This window comes from Colias croceus, chromosome 12 (genome assembly GCF_905220415.1).
Source record: "Colias croceus chromosome 12, ilColCroc2.1".
In the NCBI taxonomy this organism is placed as follows: domain Eukaryota; kingdom Metazoa; phylum Arthropoda; class Insecta; order Lepidoptera; family Pieridae; genus Colias; species Colias croceus.
The window spans coordinates 9641669-9666732 of record NC_059548.1 but is presented as its reverse complement, the minus strand read 5'-3'; the positions used below and the strand labels follow the sequence as shown (position 1 = coordinate 9666732).

Here is a 25064-nt window from a genome sequence, read left to right as displayed (position 1 = left end):
AATTCTAGCAGAATTTTTATAAAAATATTAAAGGTAGGTATGTTACAATAATATATTCCGGAAGAAAGCGATTATAGTGCCCTCTGCCGCGTAACAGTGAAGTATGCTTGAATTGCGTACAAAAATACATTTAATGATAATAAAATCATATATTATGTTGATGTTGTATTGCAAAGGATGCTCGTTATGCATAATTTTGGATGTATATAATAATGGAGATGAGAGTGGCCTTGAACTATTTCCCTTTGTTGAACAAAGGGAAATAGTAGATAGTTTCGTATAAGATGAAGCTAAGGATGAAGTCTTCAATACGTTATTATGACATAATATATATCTGGGACACAGAATTATTATCATATTATAAAGTAATTCCTCCATCTGTACGAAATAGTCATTCTTAGACGTAACTTTTGATTTAATATTTTTGTGGATGAAATTAATATTTAACCCGGCCTCGCGAGTTATTTCTTAGATCATATTTTAACATAGAAATTAATAAATAATAGATTTCAACTTTCAACTAATGCACAGATAAAGCACAAACTATGTGGATATGTGATAATTATGCATAACAAGGGTGACGCAGCGCACAATGACGTGTCAGATGCGGTTCGCTGATCCTCAATTTTGGTTCAACTAGATTATAAATTGTAGTTTCCATTGTTCTACGTCACGGGAATTTATTGTTAATTATAGATGAGGTAGCGGCATCATAGTAGCTACTGCAGAAAAAAGCTTCAGATATACAATATCAAATTTGCTGTCATACCAAAATACCTACCCTTTATTTTGATATCTCTAACGTCATATTATTTATTATTAAAGTAATTATAGTATTAAAGTAAAGTAGTATGGACATTGTACACGGATAAAAATTTAGATCCAGATTTCATCCAAAATCCAAATCGTAATTTTAAGATGTGACACTTCCATAAGTATATCTAGGATAATTCTAGGACCTATTCGTCATTATGTCCTAACTGCAGTAGGATTAAATAAAACAGTATAATGGAAACAAACAAACAAACAAAACAATAGCACTTCCTCTTCCTACATATTTAATGCATTTGTTTAGTTATAGTATGTATTTAGATTCGAATTTCGATCAACATTATACCTACCTACGCAAAAAGTTGAAGAAAAAACTTTAATTATACATTATGAATATGCTTTTGATTAAACGCATTGTTACTATAAGAATTTGTATGTAGGTTGGTTACTACTAGAGCAATTTTAAAAAGTAAAGAAATAGTCGTTTTGATTTTAAAAGATAATATTCAATTTATTTATACTAGAAAAACATGATACTTATGATCCAAAAAACGTTCTAGGTGGAATGAAAAAAAATTACTTACCTAGGTACTAGTTACTTGAAAAAAAACAAATATTTTTTATTATCTCGTTTATCTAAGCCGCTAAATAATAAAAAGAATTAGGAGAATAGATTAGGAGAACTTCGACTGGATTATAGAATTTGTAGTTTGATATGATACATAATAAAAGTTTCATAGTAAGTATTTTTTTAACAAGCTTACCTACTAATAACAATTATTTATTTTAAATTAAATGTACTCGTTCCGTAAATGCAAAGAGAATTTTCGTAATTCACATAAAACCTTAGAACTTAGAAATTACATATCTCAATCGAAAATGGAAATTGCGAAACAAAAAATGTAAACCATACGAACCCACGGACATTATCTTCGCACGCACCATCAATAGCCTTGTTCGCTATATGGCCCTCAGTCAGATGGACGGATGAACAGACAAAAAAACCAACCATATAATTATTTTAAACCGCCAACGTAACTTGTAACCAGTCCAACATAGACGCCTGATCGTTCCGCACCGGTTCGAAATTCAAAAATTGAAATATAGTCGTCTAAATTTTTTTTTATAGATTAAAAAATGTAAAGCTGGCTGTTCACGATCTATAGGGTTTTATTTATAGAAATCTGGTTTTGTTTGTGCGTTTTATTGCATAGGATGCGCTGCATAGGCTGTTGAAGATGATTCGATTGATAAGTCAGGTGAGTGCTATTTTATTATTTAATATAATTCACAATGTAGAATTTTATTTAAATTGTTGTTCAATTAAATGCTGATTATTATTGTCATAGATTTATAGTTAGTTCGTAGTAAATTATGAAGATGATACAAAGTACAAACACAATACTAATTCAGTATGAAATTACTGAAGTTGACAAGATAAAGAAGATTATAATGAAAATCTAAATCAAGATATGAACAAATAAATGCTTATTTATAAATAAATCTTGAATATCTAATAACATAATTTAATTTTAAATTTCTTCTATTTAAATATTCCAAAAACTATAGTTAGGTACTTTTAGTGGAAATAAATTAATTTGCATTTTCGTTAAACTTAAAACGTTAATATAAATAAAAAATAATACAAAAAACATACACCGCATATGAACCAATTATTATTGGTAAAGAGATTTAATGTAACTAATTGTAGATTTCTTCAGACGCGTTAGGAGTAAAATCTCAAGGTCGCGTCATGGCAATACCGTCACGTCATGGAGAAAGGCGACGATTTTTGTATCTTTGAATCTTGCAAAAGAAGTTTAACTTCTGACACGTGTGCCTATAAATTGTATGAAACCATGCAGATTACGATCGCATTATTATCTCTGCGTTTCAAGCGTATTATTATGCATTATAATATAATACAATTACTCTACAAGGCAACATCTCCTATTAAAACAGCAAAGCATAATATAATAATATAATTTAAATGGTTTTTGTGTAGGAAATAATCATAATTACCCGGCAGTGAATTAAGATCTGGAAAGAATTGCAAATGGCAAAAACGCATCTTCCTAATCTAAATTAGTCGAGATATATTCTTGATTGCATATTTTATAAGATAACGTTGCATTTTATTTTTAAAATTGTATTGTTATTATTTCCATTTATATTTGTCTTTTTGTAAAGTGTGTATTTATTCATTTTATTTTACATAACCGATTCAGTGATTCTAATGTGAAAATTTACCTTAATAACTGAGAAAACAAAATTCAGTAATCTTTGTCACTTACAAAGATTATTATTATTCACAGTTATTATTCCGTTCAATTTTACTTGTCAGTACCTCTACATAATATAAAAATAATAATCTGTAATAACTAAGTATGAATAATATCAACGAAAAATACAAAATAACACCCATTGCCATTATTCGAAAAAACTACACAACGATTTTGTAAAAAAAAAGTAATTGACTGTGGGTCAATTAATAAAATTTATAAAAAAAGATACATATCTATGCAAATTAATAATGCCTAAAACAATTGCGCCTGACCTCCGTAGACAATGGTGTTACATCACATAGGGCGCAAAATGGCCGCCACCAAATAAAAACCTTGATTTATTTATTGTTTTACCCACGTAACTGTTCTGGTTTGTGAGATTTACATCTTAATATGTGTTATAATTTTTATCAATGTAGGTCACTGCCAATAATTAAGCAAAATTGCATGGGAGTATGCTAAGTATGTTTTGTTTTTAATATAAACAAAGGAAAGATACGTGTCACTTCATGCTTAGCGAGACATTACTTATAAAGCACATTGTTTCACTGAAGAAAATGTACTAAGTAGGTCGTAGAGCTTTAAAAGTTCATGGAACTAATCTCGAGCAATATACAACTGAAGCTAAGATATTATACTATTGTATTGCTGTATTTTTATATAATTCCCAGGTATTACTCGTAGCAGCTGCTGTATTAACAACTGCAGAATCAGAAGGCGACAATGAATCCATTTTATCCTCAGTACTTCTACCGTCAAACCAAATCCGATCAGTGAGAAGTTACTACGAACGTTACGGCTACGGCCGACCCTACGACAGAGACGACAGACCATCACGATGCGGCCGATGTGACGACGATGATGATGATGATACTGATGATAGACGATCAAACAAACCAACACATGGCAGTAGATACGATAGAAACAGAAACGATGATGATGATGACAAACGCTACAGTGATAGACGTAGCAGCAAAAATGAGACAGACGATCAAAGCGACGATAAACATAGGGACCACGATGAGAAAGACAGGGACAGAGGACGGGACAGACCGAGGAACAAACACAGGAATAGATATGACGACAGGGATAGATATAGCCCAGATTATTATGACAGGTTTTTAAGGGATAGAGATAGATATGACGAACCCTATCCTCGCCGACCGTTGTATGAAAGAAACCCTTACCCAGATCGTTATGATGACTATGGACGGTATGGTTATTCTGGATATCGACGACCGTATTATGATGATAGATATGATAGAGGCGCTTATGATGATGGTTATGGAGGATATGGCCCAGGAACTGGTGGTGGACCGCATGATAGGTAAGCTTTTTTAATTTGTTGTTAGCAAGTTGTAAGCTATTGTTGTTGTTAATTAAACATTTGTTTGGACTTGAAGGTTAAAAAAGTGTTTCCATATAATTTTGGTACTTTGATTTTCTGTGAATCTAGTTTTACCTACTACCTGGGTCTAGCACTAAAGTATCAGTTCTGTTCTAAAGTATCTGATCTTAAAAGTTTCATGTGCTTTGTATACAAAGCACATGCCTATAGGCTAGCAGGCTAGGCTCTGCGCGCGAGTAACTCTCGTTGTCGTAGACGTTCCCAATACCAAGTAACTATTTCTACTGTGGTAATACTTTTCCATTTTTTCATCCCCCATTTCACAGAAACAAATGACACATAGCTGGTTTTATTTACCGCTATTAGTAAATACATACTCACAAAGCCAAATTTACTGTCATAACGGAAGTCAAGGCCTCTATCAAATGTTACATACGAATAATTCTATCGAAAAGGCTACCGTTACGCAGCAATTATTGAACAATACAATACTACCCATTTTCAGTAATTTGTTCACGCTTTCACCTGAAATTCTATAAGCCAAATGTCAATACACTTTATGGGATGTAACAGTTAATGAAAATTGTTTTATTGAATTCACATTGTAACTGTAGACTGCTATAGTCTGTATGTAATGGCGCAATAAAAAAAAGGTGATGGCGGGAAATGTTTTTGAATGATCAATATTCGATATGTAAATACAACAAAAATACACAATATAAAACGACGTAGGTCTTTATCTGTAGGTTATTTAAAGCCCTAAGTTTAAATACATTTTAATTACCAAAACAAACGGTAACTAATTAGTGTAAAAGTTAATTTGTTTCAAAAATTCTTTAACTTTTTAGTCATTAGTTTTTATCATCTATTTAAAAATATTAACGGTAACTTTTTAACAATACTAACGGCTTTGTAATTTCTGAAGAAGGCATTATTTTTGTTTTTTTTTTCGTCGCTGTCCAACTTATTTTGATGGTGTGCGTATCATGTATGTTACATTCTTAAATATATTCTATATACTCTATTGATTATAAAAATTAAATGGACGTCTTGATCTTATTAATCAACCAATATTAACGGTTAAAATTTTTTAAAACAAAAAATAAATCTGTCATAATTGTGACCATAATTAATTCGATAAGTACATGTAGTATCTACCTATAAAACTGGGATGGTAATGATTTTTGATGAACTCTATATAACGGTTTTTGTTCCACTACGAGAAGAATGGTTCTTGATTATTTGAAATTATTTATTTTTTACAAAAATATAGAATGGAATTATTTACTCAACAGTTCGAAAAGTATTTTTAGACCTACAGAATAGGTGGTAGAGCCAGAAATAAAACGGTAAAGAAGTTGCTTACCAATATTTAAAAAATTCAAATCTATCAAGTTGTTTTTTAGATTTAACCTTAACAAAGTATCCAACAAATAAAATCTTCTCGTTTTTATACATTATGAAATTAGTTACTACAACATTGCCACTTCTTTATATAATAATATGTGCACGAAATGGTTGGAATTAGGTCTTATTACAAGTCTATTACAGTTTCAGACCATGGGATGAAACATATCGTGGCCAAGCAGGCTGGGATGCTGGTGGTCGAGGGTACTACTTCGCGTCAGGTAGACCTGACTCCACGGCGTGGACGCAGAGGGATTATGCAAGGTATGCTATAGTAGGTATAGAGTTATACCGATTTGATAATAATTATCAAAATTTTCTCTCATCGTTTTCAAAAAATGTTGACTATTCATGTACTTAAAAAAAAAATCAATTGTTCACATTTTGATCTTCATTGATTGACATTTCTTTACACATACATATCATGTAAAAACATAAAAACATATTTAAATCAATGATATTATACATACAATTGACTTAAATATTATAATAACTAAGAGCTGAAACTCGCGTGGTAATAGCCTATGTGCTATTTCAGACTGTTTTTTGCGTGAAAGAGTAACAAGCATCCATACATTCTTACAAACTTTCGCGTTCATAATACATTTTATATACGTTTTATTAGTAGGACAGTAAAAAAATGTAAATCTATAGCCAAAACATAAATCTCTAACTTATATTTTCAGACCGCAATCATCTAGTTGGCAGAACGTTGGCTACCAAAGCAACCCCACTTACTCCGGCGGTTACTCCAACGGTTACTCCAGCGGTTACTCCGGTTACGCCACGGGTTCCCGGGACCCGTACCGCGCGGTCGGTTATCAGGATGGTTACGGTCAGAGTGGTTGGCGCAATGTTGGTGAGCGCCGACCTTATAGGGATGAAAGGTTAGTATTATCATCATCAGGCCATATATGTTCCCACGGGACACGGGTCTCCTATGGGGGTAAAAGCTGATCCACAAAGCTTTCTGTAATTGTCTTCTTCTTCTAGATACTGGCTTTACTTGCATGGTACGCGGTAAAAATAGATACAATATAGAGTACAATAATCTATTTTTGTAGAAAATAGAAAAAACTTCCGTTTAGCTCATTTTGCATGAAAGAGTAATAAACGTCAGCTGGAAAAAACCTAAATGCTAGCTTTTCATGGCTATGCTCGGTGTTAAATGTTCGCGAAGTAGCTTTTTAGCTTGAGATTGAGATTGAATTTAAATAAACAGTTCATAGACAAGAAGAATATAAATTATTCGGAACAGAGACATAAATACAATAGAAAAATAAATAAATCGCTTTTTGCAACTGAAGTATAAAATAAACACACCAATGCTTTAGCTCTTTTAGAATAGTATATTCATTCGTATTCTTTATTTATTCTCATTAACATTAGGGAATGAAATATTCCAGTTCCTACACTGGTAACTTCGGCAAAGACCCCTATGGATCGAGTTTTGGTTACCAAGATGTGGTCTATGGTCAGTCTATCAGGAATGTAGGAGAACGCCGTCCTTATAGGGATGAGAGGTAAATGCTTCTGGAAGCTTCTAGAATGTTCTAGTTAATGATTTTAATAGGGTAAATGAAAAAAAGATGCTGGGATTACAATAAAAATATAAATAATACGAAAACGACACTAGAAATTAAAAATTACCTATGAAATGACAAAAAAAAAGTTTTAGGGAAATTTTCGTGTTCAATTTTCAGTAAAATTCGTTTTAAAATAGGTAGGTACCTAGGTTCTACCGTGTTTTTTGCCGATTTGTGACTTTCAATTTTGCATTAATTATTCCAGGCTGACTAATCTTTTTATCTTCAAAAATGAATAAATAAAAGTACCTACCTAATAGATATTGTAATTGATAGGTACAGTATCACGTGTGATTTCTGGGAAAGCATTGATTAGCATTAGCAATGATATATATTATTATATTCATTCTATCATATCATCATATGACTAATTATATTACCTTCTATATGTATGTAGGTAATTAGGTATATCGTTAAACATTTTGTATCTGAAATTGAAACAGATATATGGTGTTACTAGCTTTCCACCCGCGGCTTCGCCCGCGCAGTCAAAGAAAAACCCGCATAGTTCCCGTTCCCGTGGGATTTTCGGGATAAAATCTGTCCTATGTCTTGGGGTAAAAAGTAGCCTATGTCCTTTCTCGGGTATAAAAATATCTCTATACCAAATTTCATGCAAATTGGTTCAGTTGTTATTGATTGAGTAACAGACAGACAGACAGAGTTACTTTCGCATTTATAATATGGATTTGACAATCAAAGTACATTAGACCATCTTAGACCACATCTCAGTTTAACATCAGGCGAGATTGTGGTCAAGCTCTTCCCTATCGTCAATAAAAAAAAAAACATATTTTGAATAAGTCGCGATTCTGGAAATGTTACATATACATACCTACTACAGTAATAATACCTATACTAAATTATAGTACCATTTTAGTTTAGATAACCCTCAGGTTTTGATCATTCCTTTACGTATACATTTTCCATTCTAATATCTAAATTATTGTTCCTTATTTTTATCCCTTTTATTCCAGCGGGGTAACAAAACTAGACAGCCAAGACAGATACAACAGGGCGACTTATCAGCCAAGTTCGTACCAACCATCTAGCTTCAGTCAAAGCACTACTCCAGAAACCAGCTACCTTCATCAGAGAGACGACCAACTGGTCAAAGTAGAAGATTCTACGCAAGCTCAATAGTTATTTTAAATGTAATATAATGTCTTAGTATCTTCTTGTGTTTGTACTCGAGTATTGTTTGGAAATTACAGGTAAGGGATTTTAAAAGAGATTTATTGATTACCAGCTTACCGCCCGCGGCTTCGCCCGCTTTGTCTAAAACCTAATAAATTATATACTAAAACCTTCCTCTTGAATCACTCTATCAATTGAAAAAAACTGCATCATAATCCGTTGCGTAGTTTTAAAGATTTAAGCATGCAAAGGGACATAGGGACAGAGAAAGCGATTTTGTTTTATACTATGTACCTAGTGATTGAGTGTTTTAAATGTGGTATGAAAAAAATCAAAATACTTATTAGATTGCTACATAATACGGTATCACTGATATTTGTCAAAATACAAGTGTTCGTTAATTGACTTACTTGACTTATGTTCCTGTGTCCCCTACATCCACAGTGCTCCGCTAGGTGTGTCTATCGAGAGATTCCCTTTTGATCTCGCTCCAAGTTTTCCCGATTTTCTTGGCTTCTCTTGGCTTTTCTTGACTTGGTTCGTAAATTCGTAGTACCTAATTACATACAATTAATTAATTAAATTTAATATAGATTTAAGAACACACATTTGGTAATTCCCCAATCTTTTACTTACGTCAGTTTGATGAAATCAATGTGAATTACCTACTGAATTTATGGAAGTAAACAGTTTTCAAAATAATTTAGTTTTTTTTATTTAGGTAACATAAAATTTTGCAAGATTTTTTAAAGTGATTAAAAAAATAATAATTAAGACCTTATTTTAATTATTATTGGGGAGCAATTTATCATGACGAGGTTTCCCAATTCTATAATAAAATACACATTTTTATATTTCTACTTCATATTTTAAGTTTTAGTTGTATTTTATCATAAATGTGTCATTTATAATATATTAATAATTATTAAGCTGTGTTTTTATAGTGTTAATTGCATTTTTATTTGTAAGTATTTGTAATACGGTTTCATTGTAATAACTAATAATTGATCGAATTAAATATTTTTATAAATATATTGCGTTTTATTCCTTACTTTACCAAAGAAGTTACTTCCTTCAAAAGTTGGTGGCCTTTTTAATAAAAATCTTAAGGAACAGAATTTTCTTCTACATCAAATATCACTCAGATCGGTTGAGCCGGTTGTGATTGATGACAGAATAGTAGGTTCATAATATTTTCATGGTTGTTAAGTAATGTTATTTGAAAACATATTTAAATAAATATTTTTTACTATCTAGTACCCACTGAAAATACATAACTAATAGGTATTAACAATAACATTTATCGAAGTATTTACAATCAACTTATCATATGATTTGAGTCTAATCTAAAGACAATAATGTGAATTATTAAATGTGAGTTATTTAATGATGCGATAAAACACACGATTATTTCATTTTATATCTGATAATTTGAAGAACATCGATACACCATTTGCTTTCCGAACTTTGTGTCCTTAGCCACGTAAGCAATGTTCTAAATTTGAAAATTAAAAAGTTGAAGTTCGCGCGTAAAGAAAAAAATAAAAGAGGTTTTATATCCCGCGAGTTTGTGTTTGGAACTTTAAAATGGCGGATCCAAATTCTGTGAAAGTTGCGGATAATTCGGAGCAGATACAGGTTGCTGTTCCTCTTCTCATGGTGAATGGAGATGCGGAGCCGTCTAAGTCGGAGCAACCTGAGGTGGAAGGAGGAAAGTAAGTAATAGCCTTTTCAATAAAATACCGTATATGAGGAGGCAATCGTCCTCTAATTCGGTAATTTATCTAGATACCTAATAATATATCGGTCAGTAGTATGTCACAGTCCCGTCATCATTAATCCTATATATTTTCTTCTACGTACAAAATTGCTAAATTGTATGTGTTATTATCAAGCAGCTGTGAATATCCATCGACTTCTTATCTGTTTCATTTATTGATTGATAAATTACTAATCTCATCAGTTGTACATGGTTCTACTCTCGCAGGTTACTCTCTGAGTTACTCTGAAGGTTTTAATAGTAATTATTAAATATCATGAATAATTTATTGACAGAATATATCAGACAATAGTTTTACCTGTGGTTTTACTAGGTTAGGTTTGAACGAGAGTCCATAGGTTTATGTGACTAGATCTATAAATATAATTTATCGGAATGAAATGCATATTCTTATTTCATAAATTATTGTGGAGATATGTTTCATTTGTGATAAGAGGTTCATAATATAGGTCTTAAATTAATCAAGACATAATTTAAATTAAATTGTTTATCCAATGTACGAATACGTATTTCGATTTATAATTAATATGCAATTGAATAAGTAACTTTTATGTAGGTAGTATATTAATTAGTAAAATAAAGTTTATTTAATATGTAGAAATTCACATCTACGCTTATGTTTATTGATACAGAAAATGTAAGATATTATACAATGTACCTATTAGTATCTATTAGAAATCAAAAGTGTGTATGGATAATTAATTAAAGGGTAAAAATAATCCAAATCCGGCAGGCGTTACCGCAATTATATCTATCTTAATTATCTATGACTAATGTACATAATTATGTCGATTAGATGTCTGAATTTTATCGATTCATATAATAATTACGTCAATAAAACAACATGCATTAATAAACTGTACTTTCCACTAAAGAGACAGGTTGTCTTGGACTTTTTCCTTAAGGAATGTACCTAACATTAGATAGGTATATTTGGCGCGAACTAATCGGATTTTTTGTATTATATTTAAATGCTTTCAACATAACTTTATTAATAATAGCGGTCCTCCCCGGCTTCGCCCGTGGTACATGTTTACGTTTTCTCTCCATAAGAACCATCCTCGTACTTCAAGGAATATAATAAAAAAAGAATTAACGAAATCGTTTCAGCCGTTCTCAAGTTATGCGCTTACCAACACATTTTGGGATTCATTTTTATATTATAGATATAGCTCTATACCTATTTACTAGCGATTGAATAAATCTCAATTTGATGAAACCACTTAATTTAAGTAATTGCATTTTGATCATCGTAGTTATCTTTAATAATATCATATTTATGTTATCATAACATATAGTTCAAAACATGTTTAATTATCTTTATTATTTTATGCTTATAAAATTTTATTACATGCCGAATCAAAGATACGTTCACTTCAATAAATTGAAAGCGCCTTACAGTTATAAATAGCAATTACGGTTTAAAGTGTAACTTAACAATGTACTGTAGGCGTTAATTTTTAAAAACTGAAATCCAACGAATCTGGTGACTGATAAAGTATCAAGATATGCATATGCAAATCGTTTTTGTCGCAACTAGTATTATAAACAAATCGAAGAGTTTATGCGATGTGTCAATGGTCCTAAATGTGTAATGTTTAGAATATAATATAATACACTAACGCAACGTTTATATCGTGAAGTAGACCTAATATAATTAATGCTCTAAGTAATATAATGCTTAAGTAATTTGATCTACTTTTGAAATACTTTTTTGATCAACAATTTTTTTCTAGGTACAATGCCCCAATCTGGTTTCAAATTCATGTATTGAAAACATAAATTACCTATCCTTTTAAGCTATTGCATGCGGGGACCGAATCGAGAATTTCCGTAACGAAAAAACCTCACACTCCCCACTCCGACGGGCGGAGGTGTGGCTTGAAGGCATAACATGCAATAGCTTTACCGCGGCAGTCCCCGAGTGACACACGTCGTTTTTTATTTAAACTTTTCTTAAATTCATCATTACGAAAAAAAAAAACTCATAAAGTGCACATATTTATTAGTATTATTGACAATTATTATTGAACAAAACATCAGTTCTAATTCATTCTAATTGGCCAGCCAATATCTTTGATTAGATTGCGTTATGGAGCCAATGTACCTACTGTTATCATTTGGTTCATTTGGTACTTTATTTGAGAAGTAGGTAGGTATCAGATTGATGTTATTTCTAACATTATTCTTGTAGTGATGACATATAATATTATCTAGTATCGTAGATTATGTATGGAAAGAGGAATGCTAATATTTTTTTCAAATAAAGTCATCTATAATCTTTTTTTCGTATACCTACTTGCCATAGGCTATAGGTATCTGAAAACAGTCCCAATTAAATTCGATAAAAACATTATAAATACTGCAATGGGTTTTGTGATGGAAAATTTTCATTAAAAATTTTAAAGCAATTCTAAGTTTTAATGGAAACCAATTTGAAACAACATTAAAAAGATAATCATAAAAATTATTGCACAGCAACATGTTATTATGTGCATTTGTTTGCGCAAAACCTTTTAGTTGCACCATCTTCCAAGAATGTTACTTTCATTATACATTTGATATTCTTTTAGGTAAGTATTGCGTATACAAATTAATTCGGAATTGGTGTATTGTGAAAATCTGTGTTTTAAACGTTTTTTGGAAACAACTGGAAATAATAGAACCACAGAAATAGAACTATCAATTGCTTGATATGTGGGTTTCCGTACAGTTTTCTTTTTCTGATGGGAGCAATACCTAGTGATTATTATAATCAAAAGATAAATTGATGATAAACAAGTGATAACTGCGTTAAAAACAACCGACTTCAAACTTGCACTTACAAAAATGCCCATAAAATAAAAACTACTGGGCCTATCCGAATAAAATTTTTATGGGACCAATTCGACACCATCCCGCATCAAACATAAAAAGAATCACGTAAATCGGTTCAGAAACCTCGGAGTAATCGGTGTACATACATAAAAAAATACATACCGGCCGAATTGATAACCTCCTCCTTTTTTTGAAGTCGGTTAACAAATTAATTCTTGTTACCTATACGTTTATCGCCATACCAGTACCTCCAACTATTTTGATGTGCATCCATTGTGCATCACAACTTTTTTATATACTTACGTAAGCGGTTGGTCTACTATGTGTACCTACCTAAAATGATTCTTCAGCTCATTTGTCCAGGACACAAAACTTGAAGTAGGTAATGCATTTGTAAAAAAAATATGATAACGTTTGTAAGATCGCAAGGGGAAAGCTATTAAAAGTTAAATTAGTGAGCAACCTCCAATATTTCAAAGCAAATCACATTAAACAACGAAGGTTAGATACTATACATATAAAAGGATTTTTATAGTAAAATGTGTGTGTTGAGGAAAAACTCAAGGCGCATAGAATAATTTAAACTCAATTACCTACTAAACATATGTACACATCTGTGCAATATTGTTTTAATTATTATTTGTTAATATTAATAGATATTATATTTTGTAGAAGGTCCCACGAGAAACCAAATTTAGTACCTAGCATTTTTTTTTTCGAAAATACAAAAATATAGACAGCAAAATGAGATGAAGGGGTTTATTGAGAGGATGCAACCAACAGATATCACATTTGAAGCTATAGTATCAATATAAATAAATAAGAGCGTGAGTGCCGAGCACACGTGTCAGAAATGAAACTTCTTTGGCAAGATTCAAATATACCAAAATCATCGCCTTACCCCATGACGTTACGATATTGCCATGACGCGACTTTGAAATGTCGTTAAATAAAAAAAAGCACAAATCAGACCATACCATAATAATGTTTAATTCCTATGCGTTCACGATTAGCCTTATCAATGATATTGCTCAAGCCATCGGGATTAACATCACGACTCTACAAGGCGACATTGTGTGAGATGAGTTACAAAACAAGCTCTCTTTTATTGCACTACAGATTATGCTAATTATTGTCTATCTAAGTATACTAGAAACTCTTACGAAGCGGCTTGACTGATTTTTATGATTTTTTGGGCATATTCCGTATGTCTGCCGTAATAAATATAGGTGGATAATTTTTTTATATCTTTAAAAGGTGTCTTGGCAGACCGAAATTTGCAGGGTCATCATCATCTTTCGTCTAATGTACCTAAATGAGCTTTTTTCGCAGACCACACTATATGAATAAAAGTAAGTCGGGTTGAAACCCTAATTATTATTGTTCTGGTGGCTTCTTATTTATTATTTTCTCGACTTTGAATACTAGTAACTACATATTTATTGGCAATTTTTCGACATCCATCCTGTTAATGTAGGTCTTTGAGGAGATTATTTGGTTGGTGTAAAAAACCTTCCACTTTATGATGTTGGTATTAAAATAAAATAAAAAAAAAAATTCACTTTATGATGTTGGTAGATTACAATGTCAATAGAATCAGCCCAATGGAAGAGATTAGCCTACTAACAGTATGTAACTTGACCGCGAATATCGTCTGATCATCTGAATAGAATCCTATCATAGTTTAATGTCGGTGAAGACTTATATCAAGGCATACTTTTAGTCATAGAGTTTAGGACTTACGTCATTTTTCTGTACCTACTTTATACATAAAACTTATCTGTGGTATAAGTAACTAAATATCTAAAAAAATAAAAATATATATACATATAATTACAAGTTACAGGTATGCCACTAGCTGTTGTCCGCAGCTTCGCCTGCGTAGAAAAGATAAATTTTCATGGTACAAACTTTCATCCCCTATTTTATTGGGGGTAGATTTGATCAAAATCCTTTCTTAGTGGATGGCTACGTCCTAACAACTACCTGCATGCCAAATTTCAGCCCGATCCGTTCAGTGGTTTGGGCTGTGCGTTGATAGATCACTATGTCAGTGAGTGAGTAGTCAGTCACCTTTGAGTTATATACCTATATTTAGATTTCTAGGTCATAAAGTTTAGCGTTTCACCTGACCTATAAGGACAAACTGTATTATTTCCTTGATTCGTCTTATTATTTGTTAAGGATAACTGCGTCAGAGACTTGGCTAAACAACACATCATGACGAATCATGATATATGTAATATGTATATGGCTTTGATTTTACCTCTAAACCAGAATAGTAAATAGTAAACATATAAAAAACTACCTGTACCTCGCGGTTTCACCCGCCCTGCTCCGCTCCTGTTGGTCTTAACGTGATGATGTTACCTATAGCCTATAGCCTTCCTCGATAAATGGGCTATCTAAGACCGAAATAATTTTTCAAATCGGACCAGTAGTTCCCGAGATTAGCGCGTTCAAACAAACAAACAAACTCTTCAGCTTTATAATATTACTATACTTAGATTAATAAATGTTTGTTTGTACATTGCTTAGGTCAGCTTACAGCCAGATAAGAAGTATTTTCAAATGCACGAGATATTAATGCAACCAAAGCCTAGGCCTAGGTACCTATATCGGCTGTCAAACAAGTCACAACTCACAAATGTAACTTCCCAGGCTGATTTCCTATCTAGAGTACTTCAGAGAAAGTTATTTTATCAGCGTATGATAAACCTATCATTCAAAATGTATGCCAGATAAGGGTGAATGTTATTGCAATTTTTTGAGCACTTTTCGACCGACAAGGCACTTTATTGTGACATCATAAAATTATAAAAATTATTAGAAATTAATGTGCAGTAATAATTTGCAATTGGAATATATTTTTATTTATTTATTTACAAACAGCAAATTGTACAATTATAATCCGTCTTTAAAATTGTATTAGAAAATATTACATTATGTATTATAGTATACAGGGTGTAATCGTTAAGTGTGCACAAGCGATTATTCCGTAACTATTGCAGACACCAAAAAACTTTAAACTGATATCGAAAGTACTTAACCTAATGAGTAAAATGGCCATAATAAATTTTTAAAAATAAAGCGAGAAATATCCAAAAATGTTACATTAAACGCTCCCATACATTTTATTTCCCATACATTTTGTATTCATAGCAGATTTTCGAAGTGATGTCCTCATTGTGCAATACAATGAGGAGCTCTATTTACAGTTTCTAAATGAACTTCCCTTCAAATTTGCGAAGTAATTAAAGCAGAAAACCAAAAAAAGAAAGAAAAAACTAAAATCTTTCATATTAAATATACTAGGTTGATCCCAAAGTAATGATAATTGGGTATTTCCTGTGCACATAAAAATATAAAACAAATGTTTTTTGCTTGCTCATGTATTCACTAAGTAATCACAAAAAAATCATATCAACAGGCCACGTTTCCAATTATTTACATTAATTTGAATGTGAACCGTGCGTGCCAGAATGTTTCCCGACGAAAGAAGAAACAACGATTCGACACGTAGAGGATCATTTTTTGTGTTGTTGCATATCAGGATAATTTTTTGTCACGTTTTGTGATCATGAACGTTACCCGAGTTCACCATGTTTATGCTGAAACCAAAAAACAATCAATGTCCTGGATGCGAGCTTCCAAAGAGACGATGAAGAAATTCAAAGTGAAAATCAGTAGGTTAGATTAAAGCGGTAGTTTTTTGGGACGCTGAAGAAATAATTATGGTGGAATATTTTAAAAAGGTAGCCACTTTATTGGGCTCTTATTAAACAGACCAAATCAAAAGATTGCGGTAGGTTAGTAAGGAAAAGAGACATGGCAAACTGCGTACCTGAACGCTGTTTCACCAAGCAACGCACCAGATCACAAAGCGTCAGTTGCGATGACTGCCATTCAAAAATCGGCATTCCAAATGCTTCAACACCTACCCTATTTTTTAGATCTAGCTCCTATTTACTTTTATCTCTTTCCTCGGCACAAGAAACAATTTCTTAGCAACAAATTATTTTAAGACGACAGCGAAGTGATGGCCGCGTGGAGGGGTTTTTGTGGATGAAGGCAAAGTTTTTTTTTTTTTAAGTTTAGAAAAATAAATATTGAAGTATATTTTTTAGTTAGAAGAAGACTATCTAGAGAACTACATAATTATTTTAACTGTAATGACCTTGTTTAATATTGATTATCATTACTTTTGGATCAACCCATGTACATGGGATATTCGTATCTCATACTAAATGTATGGGAGCGTTTAATGTAACATTTTTGGATATTTCTCGTTTTATTTTTAAAAATTTATTATGGCCATTTTACTCATTAGGTTAAACACTTTGGATATCAGTTTAAAGTTTTTTGATATCTGTTATAGTTACGGAATAATCGCCTGTGCACACTTAACGATTACAACTGTATATGTATAAGTGAAAATAAATATTCAAAAACTAAAAAAGAGCGTGTGTACCGAGCACACGTGTCAGAGGTGAAACTTCGTTGGCAAAATTCAAAGTTACCAGAATTGCGGCCTTACTCCATGATGTGACGGTATAATCTTGAAATTTTACTCTCAACGCGCCTAAAGAAGTTTCGCGTCAAAAAAAACTATTTTAAAAACTTAAAACTGCAAATATTCTATCCGTATGTTAAATATTAACTGCATTGTATCTGCTTATAATTTGATAATTATTATAACTAGTCACTTTGTAGAATGGCATGCTAACAAAAAATAACATTTGACTCTTGACCCCGTTGAGTTTTGACCCTAGTTAGATCTAAACACAAATTATTTAGATAGACTAAGCCAATCATATTTCTGTTGGCCTATGGTTTCATCTCAAAATGGTCCAATCGTATTGTTGTTAATATTGTTACTTTTGATTATTTTGGTTTTTGATTTCATTTTGATTGTATGATCTTTTCTATCAAATATTATCAATTACATAATATTATAAATCATCGGCTCGTCCCGGCTCCGCCTGGGTAGACCTGTGATATTCTTTTGGTGAAATTATTTTTTAACCCGTTCGATACAGACTACAGTGGATTGTGTTCTTCTTTAAAATGCTCATAGAAAAATATGCTAGAAATCGCGCATGCGTTTTATAGCCCTTGTAGTGAAAAAAATTATATTGTTTAGAGAAAATTGTCCTGTAGTTACCTAAGTACCAACTTATTTTTTTTTCATTTTTCAGAAGGTCCACCAATTTAAGTAGGTATAGGTTATTAACCGACTTCAAAAAAAAGGAGGAGGTTATCAATTCGGCCGGTATAATACATTCCATGGAAGCAATTAGATTCATCTTGGCCTTGGACGATTATCATTGCGATACAGAGAAATTATTATTTTCTTAGTTCTAAGGCTCTTTCAAAGCTATTTATAAACAGACAGGAGTTTCAACTGAAAAAAAGCTTTTCCAAAGTTTCCAACCTGAAATTAATAACCATAAATAATATTATAATCCAAATAACATTAATTTATATACATATAATATAATGCCTATATTGTTCAAATCCTTCCAATAAACCTGAACACAGATGCTCTGTGTCAATAACTGGAAAACATTTGTGTCCGTTGACCGGTCTCGCATATGACGGCAGTTATCCGCGAACTCTCACAACGGTCTCATGTCAGTCGCACGCATTGGCGCCAAACGAAACGTCAAATCGATTAAAGTTTGAAATTGGAATTCGAAAAAAAAAAATTAACGCACGTTCGGAAATTTAATTTTATGTGACAAAGTGGTAATTAAAAAAGTTAACAAGCTTCAAAGTTCAGTGCTAGTTTTTGTTGGATGCATTGTCGGCATGTGCATTGCCGAATGTGGTGATATTTTAATCGAGTTTTCGCCACAAGGTGAGTTTGATGGGTCGATGACACCAAAATAAAACAAGTTCTTAAATTTGTTGTACCTATTGTTAGGTATATTATGTTTATAATTATTCAGATTTATCATATATTTTAAATCGTTAAACTAATGAAAGTTTGACTGTATCACCTGTCCATTGACGTCAGATTATGTTTTTTTTTTAATAATAATCAAGGTCGGGATCGAAGGTTGGTTTTTAAAGGTTCGCTTAAATTTTTTTATTGTAAAATTTTAACTTTTATTGGTCATATTCTTAAATCTATTTAAGCTAATATTATTATGTTGTAATATTAATTGGTATATAATAACATAATAATGTTTAAGATAGATTTAGTTTTATATGTATGTTTGTATCAGCAATAAAGGTTTAAATAAATAAATAAATATTATCTAGGTAGGTACCTAGTTATATATTCGTGAAACTTTCAGGATAATATTTTTTAGAGCCTGCAAATGGTAATGTAGGAATTAGGATGCAACTTCCTTTTAAATAAATAAGTCAGTAAGGCAAAGTTTGAATGTACCTATGCTATGATCTATGAGAAGGTGAACAATTTTTGCCCATAAATTTATTTTTGGTCTCTTGGGTAAAGTTAAGTAATGCATCTAACTAATACCTATATATGGATAATCCAAACTTTATAGAATCTAATTAAATATTAGCTTAATAGCTGATATAATGACGATGCACATTATGAAATTACTAACAAATATATCAAACAATGACCACCATAATATATCAGCTATAACATTCACGTACGTAGCTAATTAAAATATTTACTTATATGAAAATAAACATGATTCAACGACCATGTTTGCGGTTTATACGGAAAGGATTGAGGAAATAAACACGTAGACCTGCGTGATGATAAAATAAAGCCTTGACGTGCAGAAATAAGCTTTATTTTAAACTAGCTCACCTCCCGCGGCTTCGCCCGCGTTTTCAAAGAAAAGCCCGCATAGTTCCCATTCCCGTGGGATTTCCGGGATAAAACCTATCATATGTGTTAATCCAAGTATCCCTCTATATGTGTGCTAAATTTCATTGCAATCCGTTCTGTAATATTTGCGTGAAAGAGTAACAAACATACATACATATTTCGCATTTATAATATTAAAAAAAGTTGGATAGGATAAAAACAACAATAACTGCGTTAAAAACAACCGACTTCAAACTTTTACAAATACAGACAAAAATGCTCATAAAATAAAAACTACTGGGCCTATCCGAATAAAATTTTTAAGGGACCAATTCGACACCATCCCGCATCGAACAAAAAAAGAATCACGTAAATTGGTTCAGAAACCTCGGAGTAATCGGTGTACATACATAAAAAAAAACATACCGGCCGAATTGATAACCTCCTCCTTTTTTTTGAAGTCGGTTAAAAACACTTCACTTATAATACAATAGAAATTTATTTCAGTAAAGTAGAGTGGGAAATATAATAATTGTAACGTTAATTTAAAAAGAAGGTTATTGAAGACTTTCTATGTCACTGCACATGATTCTAAAATAATTTTGTTTGCAAAAAATTATGAGTTAGATTTTTCTTTGCAATATGTCCAGTCTTTAAAAAAAAGATGTAACAAGGCTTAGAACATGCGTGTGAATTCAGAGTATTTATATTAAACCGTTTATTAAATTTGCCATTATGGTAATTACTATTTAGTTTTAATAGGTATTTTTTATAGGTAATTAATTATTTAATTGATAAACATTAGTCATCGCTTTGGTCACACTACGTAACTCTAATATTTACAAGTCCTTCAATTTATACGGCTCCTCAAAAGTACCTAACTGTATAGGTATATAATAATTTAAAATAATTGTTTGTCGTTTATCTATTCAATCATAACTTAAATCCAGAATAGTTTTAAAGTGAAACTTTTATTACGACGTCTCAAAATTTTTGGTCTGTGTAGCGCATGTCGCGTGACGCACGATACGTACGATAATTATCGTACAAATACGATAATTTTTAGTTGAATGTCTATAGTGTGAAAAAAAGTTCACTTTTACCGTGGTTTCATAAAACCTCACAACATTTTTTTTTCATATGTTATGGTTAACGGATCCAGAATAATTTTACATCATACCTACATAAATAGCCATTTATTTTTAATAGCAGTTTTGTCTTTTTGTTTTGTATAATATGTCGTTTAGTCCATTCCAAGCTCTGGAACAAATCATTGACTTCGCAACCCTCACGTAAAAAAATAACATACAGATACAGGACCTCATCCTTTGTTTTGAACACAGGTTTTGAAATCAGTTTAAAAAACCACAGATATAATACAATGCCTACGTAACTTCTCCAAGGTTTTGACGTAGTACTCCAAGCATGGCCAGGTTATACACCTAATATAATTCATAATATATTCCATGCTTATCACCACTGACTCATCATCACTACTTAGTATAGTCCCTATGTCCCTGTGTATACTTCAATCTTGAAAACTACGCAACCAATTTTGATGCGTTTTTTTTAATAGATACAGTGATTCAAGAGGAAGGTTTTAGTATATAATTTATTAGGTTTTAGACAAAGCGGGCGAAGCCGCGGGCGGTAGGCTAAGTTCTATAATACGTAACTTCTTCAAGGCATTGACGTAGTACTCCAAGCATTACCAGGTTATAACACCTAATATAATTCATATATTCCATGCTAATCACCACTGACTCATAATGATACAATAAGTCTTTATTCGAACACGTTTGTATTGATAACAACTTTTATAGCACAAATGAACCGTAACGACCAATATTATTGCCTTAGATTAAGGATTGGTCTCCGCGCGCGCGCTACGACTAGATACCGCTCCACCTAAAAACAATAGCTCCGTGAGTGCGGCAACTCAGTTCTGTAGTGTGTGTAAGGCAATTTGTAAGGACGCTAGTGTGTGTGAAGAATTGTACTGCCAGCTTCATAAATTTTACCCCATAAATGGGAAATGGGCTATCTTGGAAAGAAGTTTGAAAAATATTTTTATTTCATTTTGGCCTTGCCGGGAATCGAACCCATGAACATGTGACTCAAATCCACTTGCGATGCCACTATACTATCACAAAGGTTTTTTAAAAGTAAAAAAGCGGTAATAAAAAAAATAACATATATATGAGTCAGTTAAACAAGGTTAAACAGAAATAAATTATTGTTATTATCATTTTTTTTATAATATGCGTTAGTAATAGTATTGAAAAAAAAAACATTATGAATAAAATAAGTTCAAATTAAAAGTGTGTTTTTGGGATATGCAGTACGGCAACACTAAATGGCGTCGTATTTTCGTAAACAACATTTTCAAAGTACAGGTGAAATATTGAATAATACGATTATTCCTGATGGTACGTGATCCCAGTGTCTTTCTTATTATTTGTTGTATTTTTTTTAAACAGTTTTATGGCACAAACAGGCATTTTACTTCAGGTTTTGTCCAAAATCTTTAGAAACTATCGGTACGCCCTCTCCACACAATGCTTGTGAGTCTTGTGACACGACTGGCTCGGGACTCGGGTACGCCGATTTCGGCGTACTTTTAGTTGCCGCATTTTTCGAGTACGCCGGCGGTATCTAGTCGTAGCGCGCGCGGAGATCTAAGATTATTGCCAAGGAAACGTATATTTCATTCGTATTCGTAAATAATTTAATTTGAAATGCATGCAGTGTAACTGATTTATTTAAATCGTTTTATGTAGAAAGTATGTGGAGTAAATGAATAATTGTATGCACCGTTAGCATTGATCGAACGAATTTATTGATATGTAAAAAATTGGAACTGTTTGTTAAGAGGGCTTATTCAATTTAACGCAAGTCAAAATCTCCGCGATCTATTACGATAGATCGCGGCTTGCGCTATACTTTTACTATGAACAGCATAAGTCCACAGGAGAGCGCCGAGCAACATGTCCTCTCTCTGGAAAGGCTCGCTGCCGACTGATTTTAATCGGGTCGCGCGCAGTGTTTTATAGTACTTTAAAAAAAATTGTAGAAAAATAATAGAGGTACCTTAGTTGATTTTTTAAATTTTATCTTATAAGTAAGACGTTCTTTTATTGCAATATGTAAAAATAATATTAAACTAAGTCAAATATCTTGGTGAAAATAATCATTTTGTCGACTATAATTTCTAAAAAAATTCACATTGTTCGGATTTTAATTTCGTAAGTTAGGAGTCCAAAATAAAAAAATCTTTTAACTAACTATTTTAATAAGGATTTTTGCAGTTAGTTAAAAAAAAATGTGTGTTAGATCCGTCAGCGATTTCAGATATTTTTAGCTTCGAAATTGACACTAAAAGCGAAATCAAGTAATCATCGGCTCAGTTATCTTGATGGTATTCACAAATACTGTATTAATTGAAAAAAAACTCTTAACTAACTATATAGACAATAAAATTTCCTAAAATTATTAGTAATTCGTATGTTTGTAAGATAAGTGGTTGATGGACAATCTGGTTTGAAAAATCACATATTTGAGCCAAACAGCGCACGGACCGCGTACACGGCCTTAAGCTTGTATCTTTTTGATTTAATAGCGTTTCGGGTAAAATTAATGTTTTATCGGAGGAACATTTCGTGAGAAAGATTTGAAAATTTTAAACACATAATATTTAGATTCTGTTTTGGTTATAATTATTTGTTGATTTCACTCCTTATCAAACTAAAACATATACACATTAGTAGTAGGTAGGCAATGAGCCCGTAAATGATGCCAAAATAATGACAAAAAAAAATTACTCCTGCAGCCTAAAGATGTTGCCATCTAGGCTTTTCTAACGTCAATTATACTGCAATGGACCATTTCTCCGACTACATCTAGATAAATTAAAAACAAAATACACGTAATAAGACGCACAGGTTATTAAATACCTATACATATGTATGTGGGGATGGTGTAAATAAAAAGCCAAAATCGCCCAATCGATTTATTTCCCAGACACCGGTTACATATCAAAAATAAATTTCAACAATCCTCCATTACAATTACATCGTACCAAAAAACACACAGTCAAGTCATAGACAACCAAAAATCTACAGTCTACAGATAACATATCCACAGATTAAATAATAGAAAAACACAGACTAAAAATAAAACTAGTAATCATGAAATACATCTTAATATTTTATCCTATTCCCACATGTATTAGATTCGTTACTAATAGCAACACAGCTAATCTGAAGAGGTCAAGATCCTACTTAGATTTTAAGTTGCTTCAATCGGAAATCTCTTTTATCCGGTTTAATTCATTATCAATATTAAATTGAAACTCTTCCGCATATTAGTCTATTATTTCTTTCCGCAAATTAATTGTAATTTAGTCATTAATAAATGCTAATGAAACTTAGAAATCAACTCGTCATTTTATTGTAATCTTGCGCTAATTTAATAACTATGTGTTTTTTTTTTTAATCTATACCACAGTCTATAATTAATAGTTAATATTAATAGCTGAAGAGTTTGTTTGTTTGAGCGCGCTAATCTCAGGAACTACTGGTCCGATTAGAAAAATTACTTCGGTGTTAGATAGCCCATTTATCGAGGAAGGCTATATATCATCACCCTAAAAACAATAGGAGCGAAGCAAATAAAACCGCGGGGCACAGCTAGTGTTCTAAATTATAATGGCTTAAAGAAATTTGTAGTTAAAAATATTAATAGAAGCATTGAGTTAATATTAACTCAATGTATAGAAGTTTGTGTTTCTATCTCTCGTATACAGGAATTGTGTATTGCAATTAAAACATTTCCTATACTTAGACAATATTTACCACGTCATGGGAAAGCATTTCATTTCACAGTACAACGTTCCCATGATTGTAGTATTGTACCTACAACAGGCAAATAAGGAAATCCAGCAAATGATATGTAAGTGGGAAAAACTAACTGATTTTCTAGAAGTTTCCGCGATTGTGACAAATAGGTACTTTTATTTGTTTTAGGGCCGATTTTTCAATGCTTGGATAAAACTTATTCGTCGAATAATTTATAAAACTAGGTACTTACCATTTTAAAAACGTATTCTAATTGCCCGTATTTGACAGTTTACGTGACATTT

At 31.9% G+C, this 25064-nt stretch overlaps 2 protein-coding genes across 4 annotated transcripts in view; both read left to right on the top strand.

Moving 5' to 3' along the window:
• Positions 1 to 1799: 1799 nt before the first annotated feature.
• On the top strand, positions 1800 to 9465 carry LOC123696525 (prisilkin-39). Of its 2 annotated transcripts, XM_045642796.1 has the most exons (6): positions 1800 to 2030; positions 3728 to 4383; positions 5956 to 6075; positions 6498 to 6698; positions 7218 to 7334; positions 8375 to 9465. In XM_045642796.1, the coding sequence occupies exons 1-6, from the start codon at positions 2010 to 2012 to the stop codon at positions 8538 to 8540; spliced, it is 1281 nt and encodes a 426-aa protein (XP_045498752.1). In that variant the 5' UTR covers positions 1800 to 2009; the 3' UTR covers positions 8541 to 9465. The 2 variants fall into 2 exon arrangements, with proteins under 2 accessions (XP_045498752.1, XP_045498753.1); XM_045642797.1 differs by lacking the exon at positions 7218 to 7334.
• A 656-nt stretch (positions 9466 to 10121) lies between these two features.
• Positions 10122 to 25064, top strand: part of LOC123696516 (unconventional myosin IC) — a 58118-nt gene continuing 43175 nt past the window's right edge. The window contains exon 1 of one of the 2 annotated variants that reach the window (XM_045642773.1): positions 10122 to 10249. In XM_045642773.1, the coding sequence (XP_045498729.1) occupies positions 10122 to 10249 (128 nt within the window). Of the gene's footprint in view, positions 10250 to 18726; positions 18992 to 25064 lie in introns of those variants that run through there. The other variant, XM_045642775.1, reaches the window with a different exon arrangement.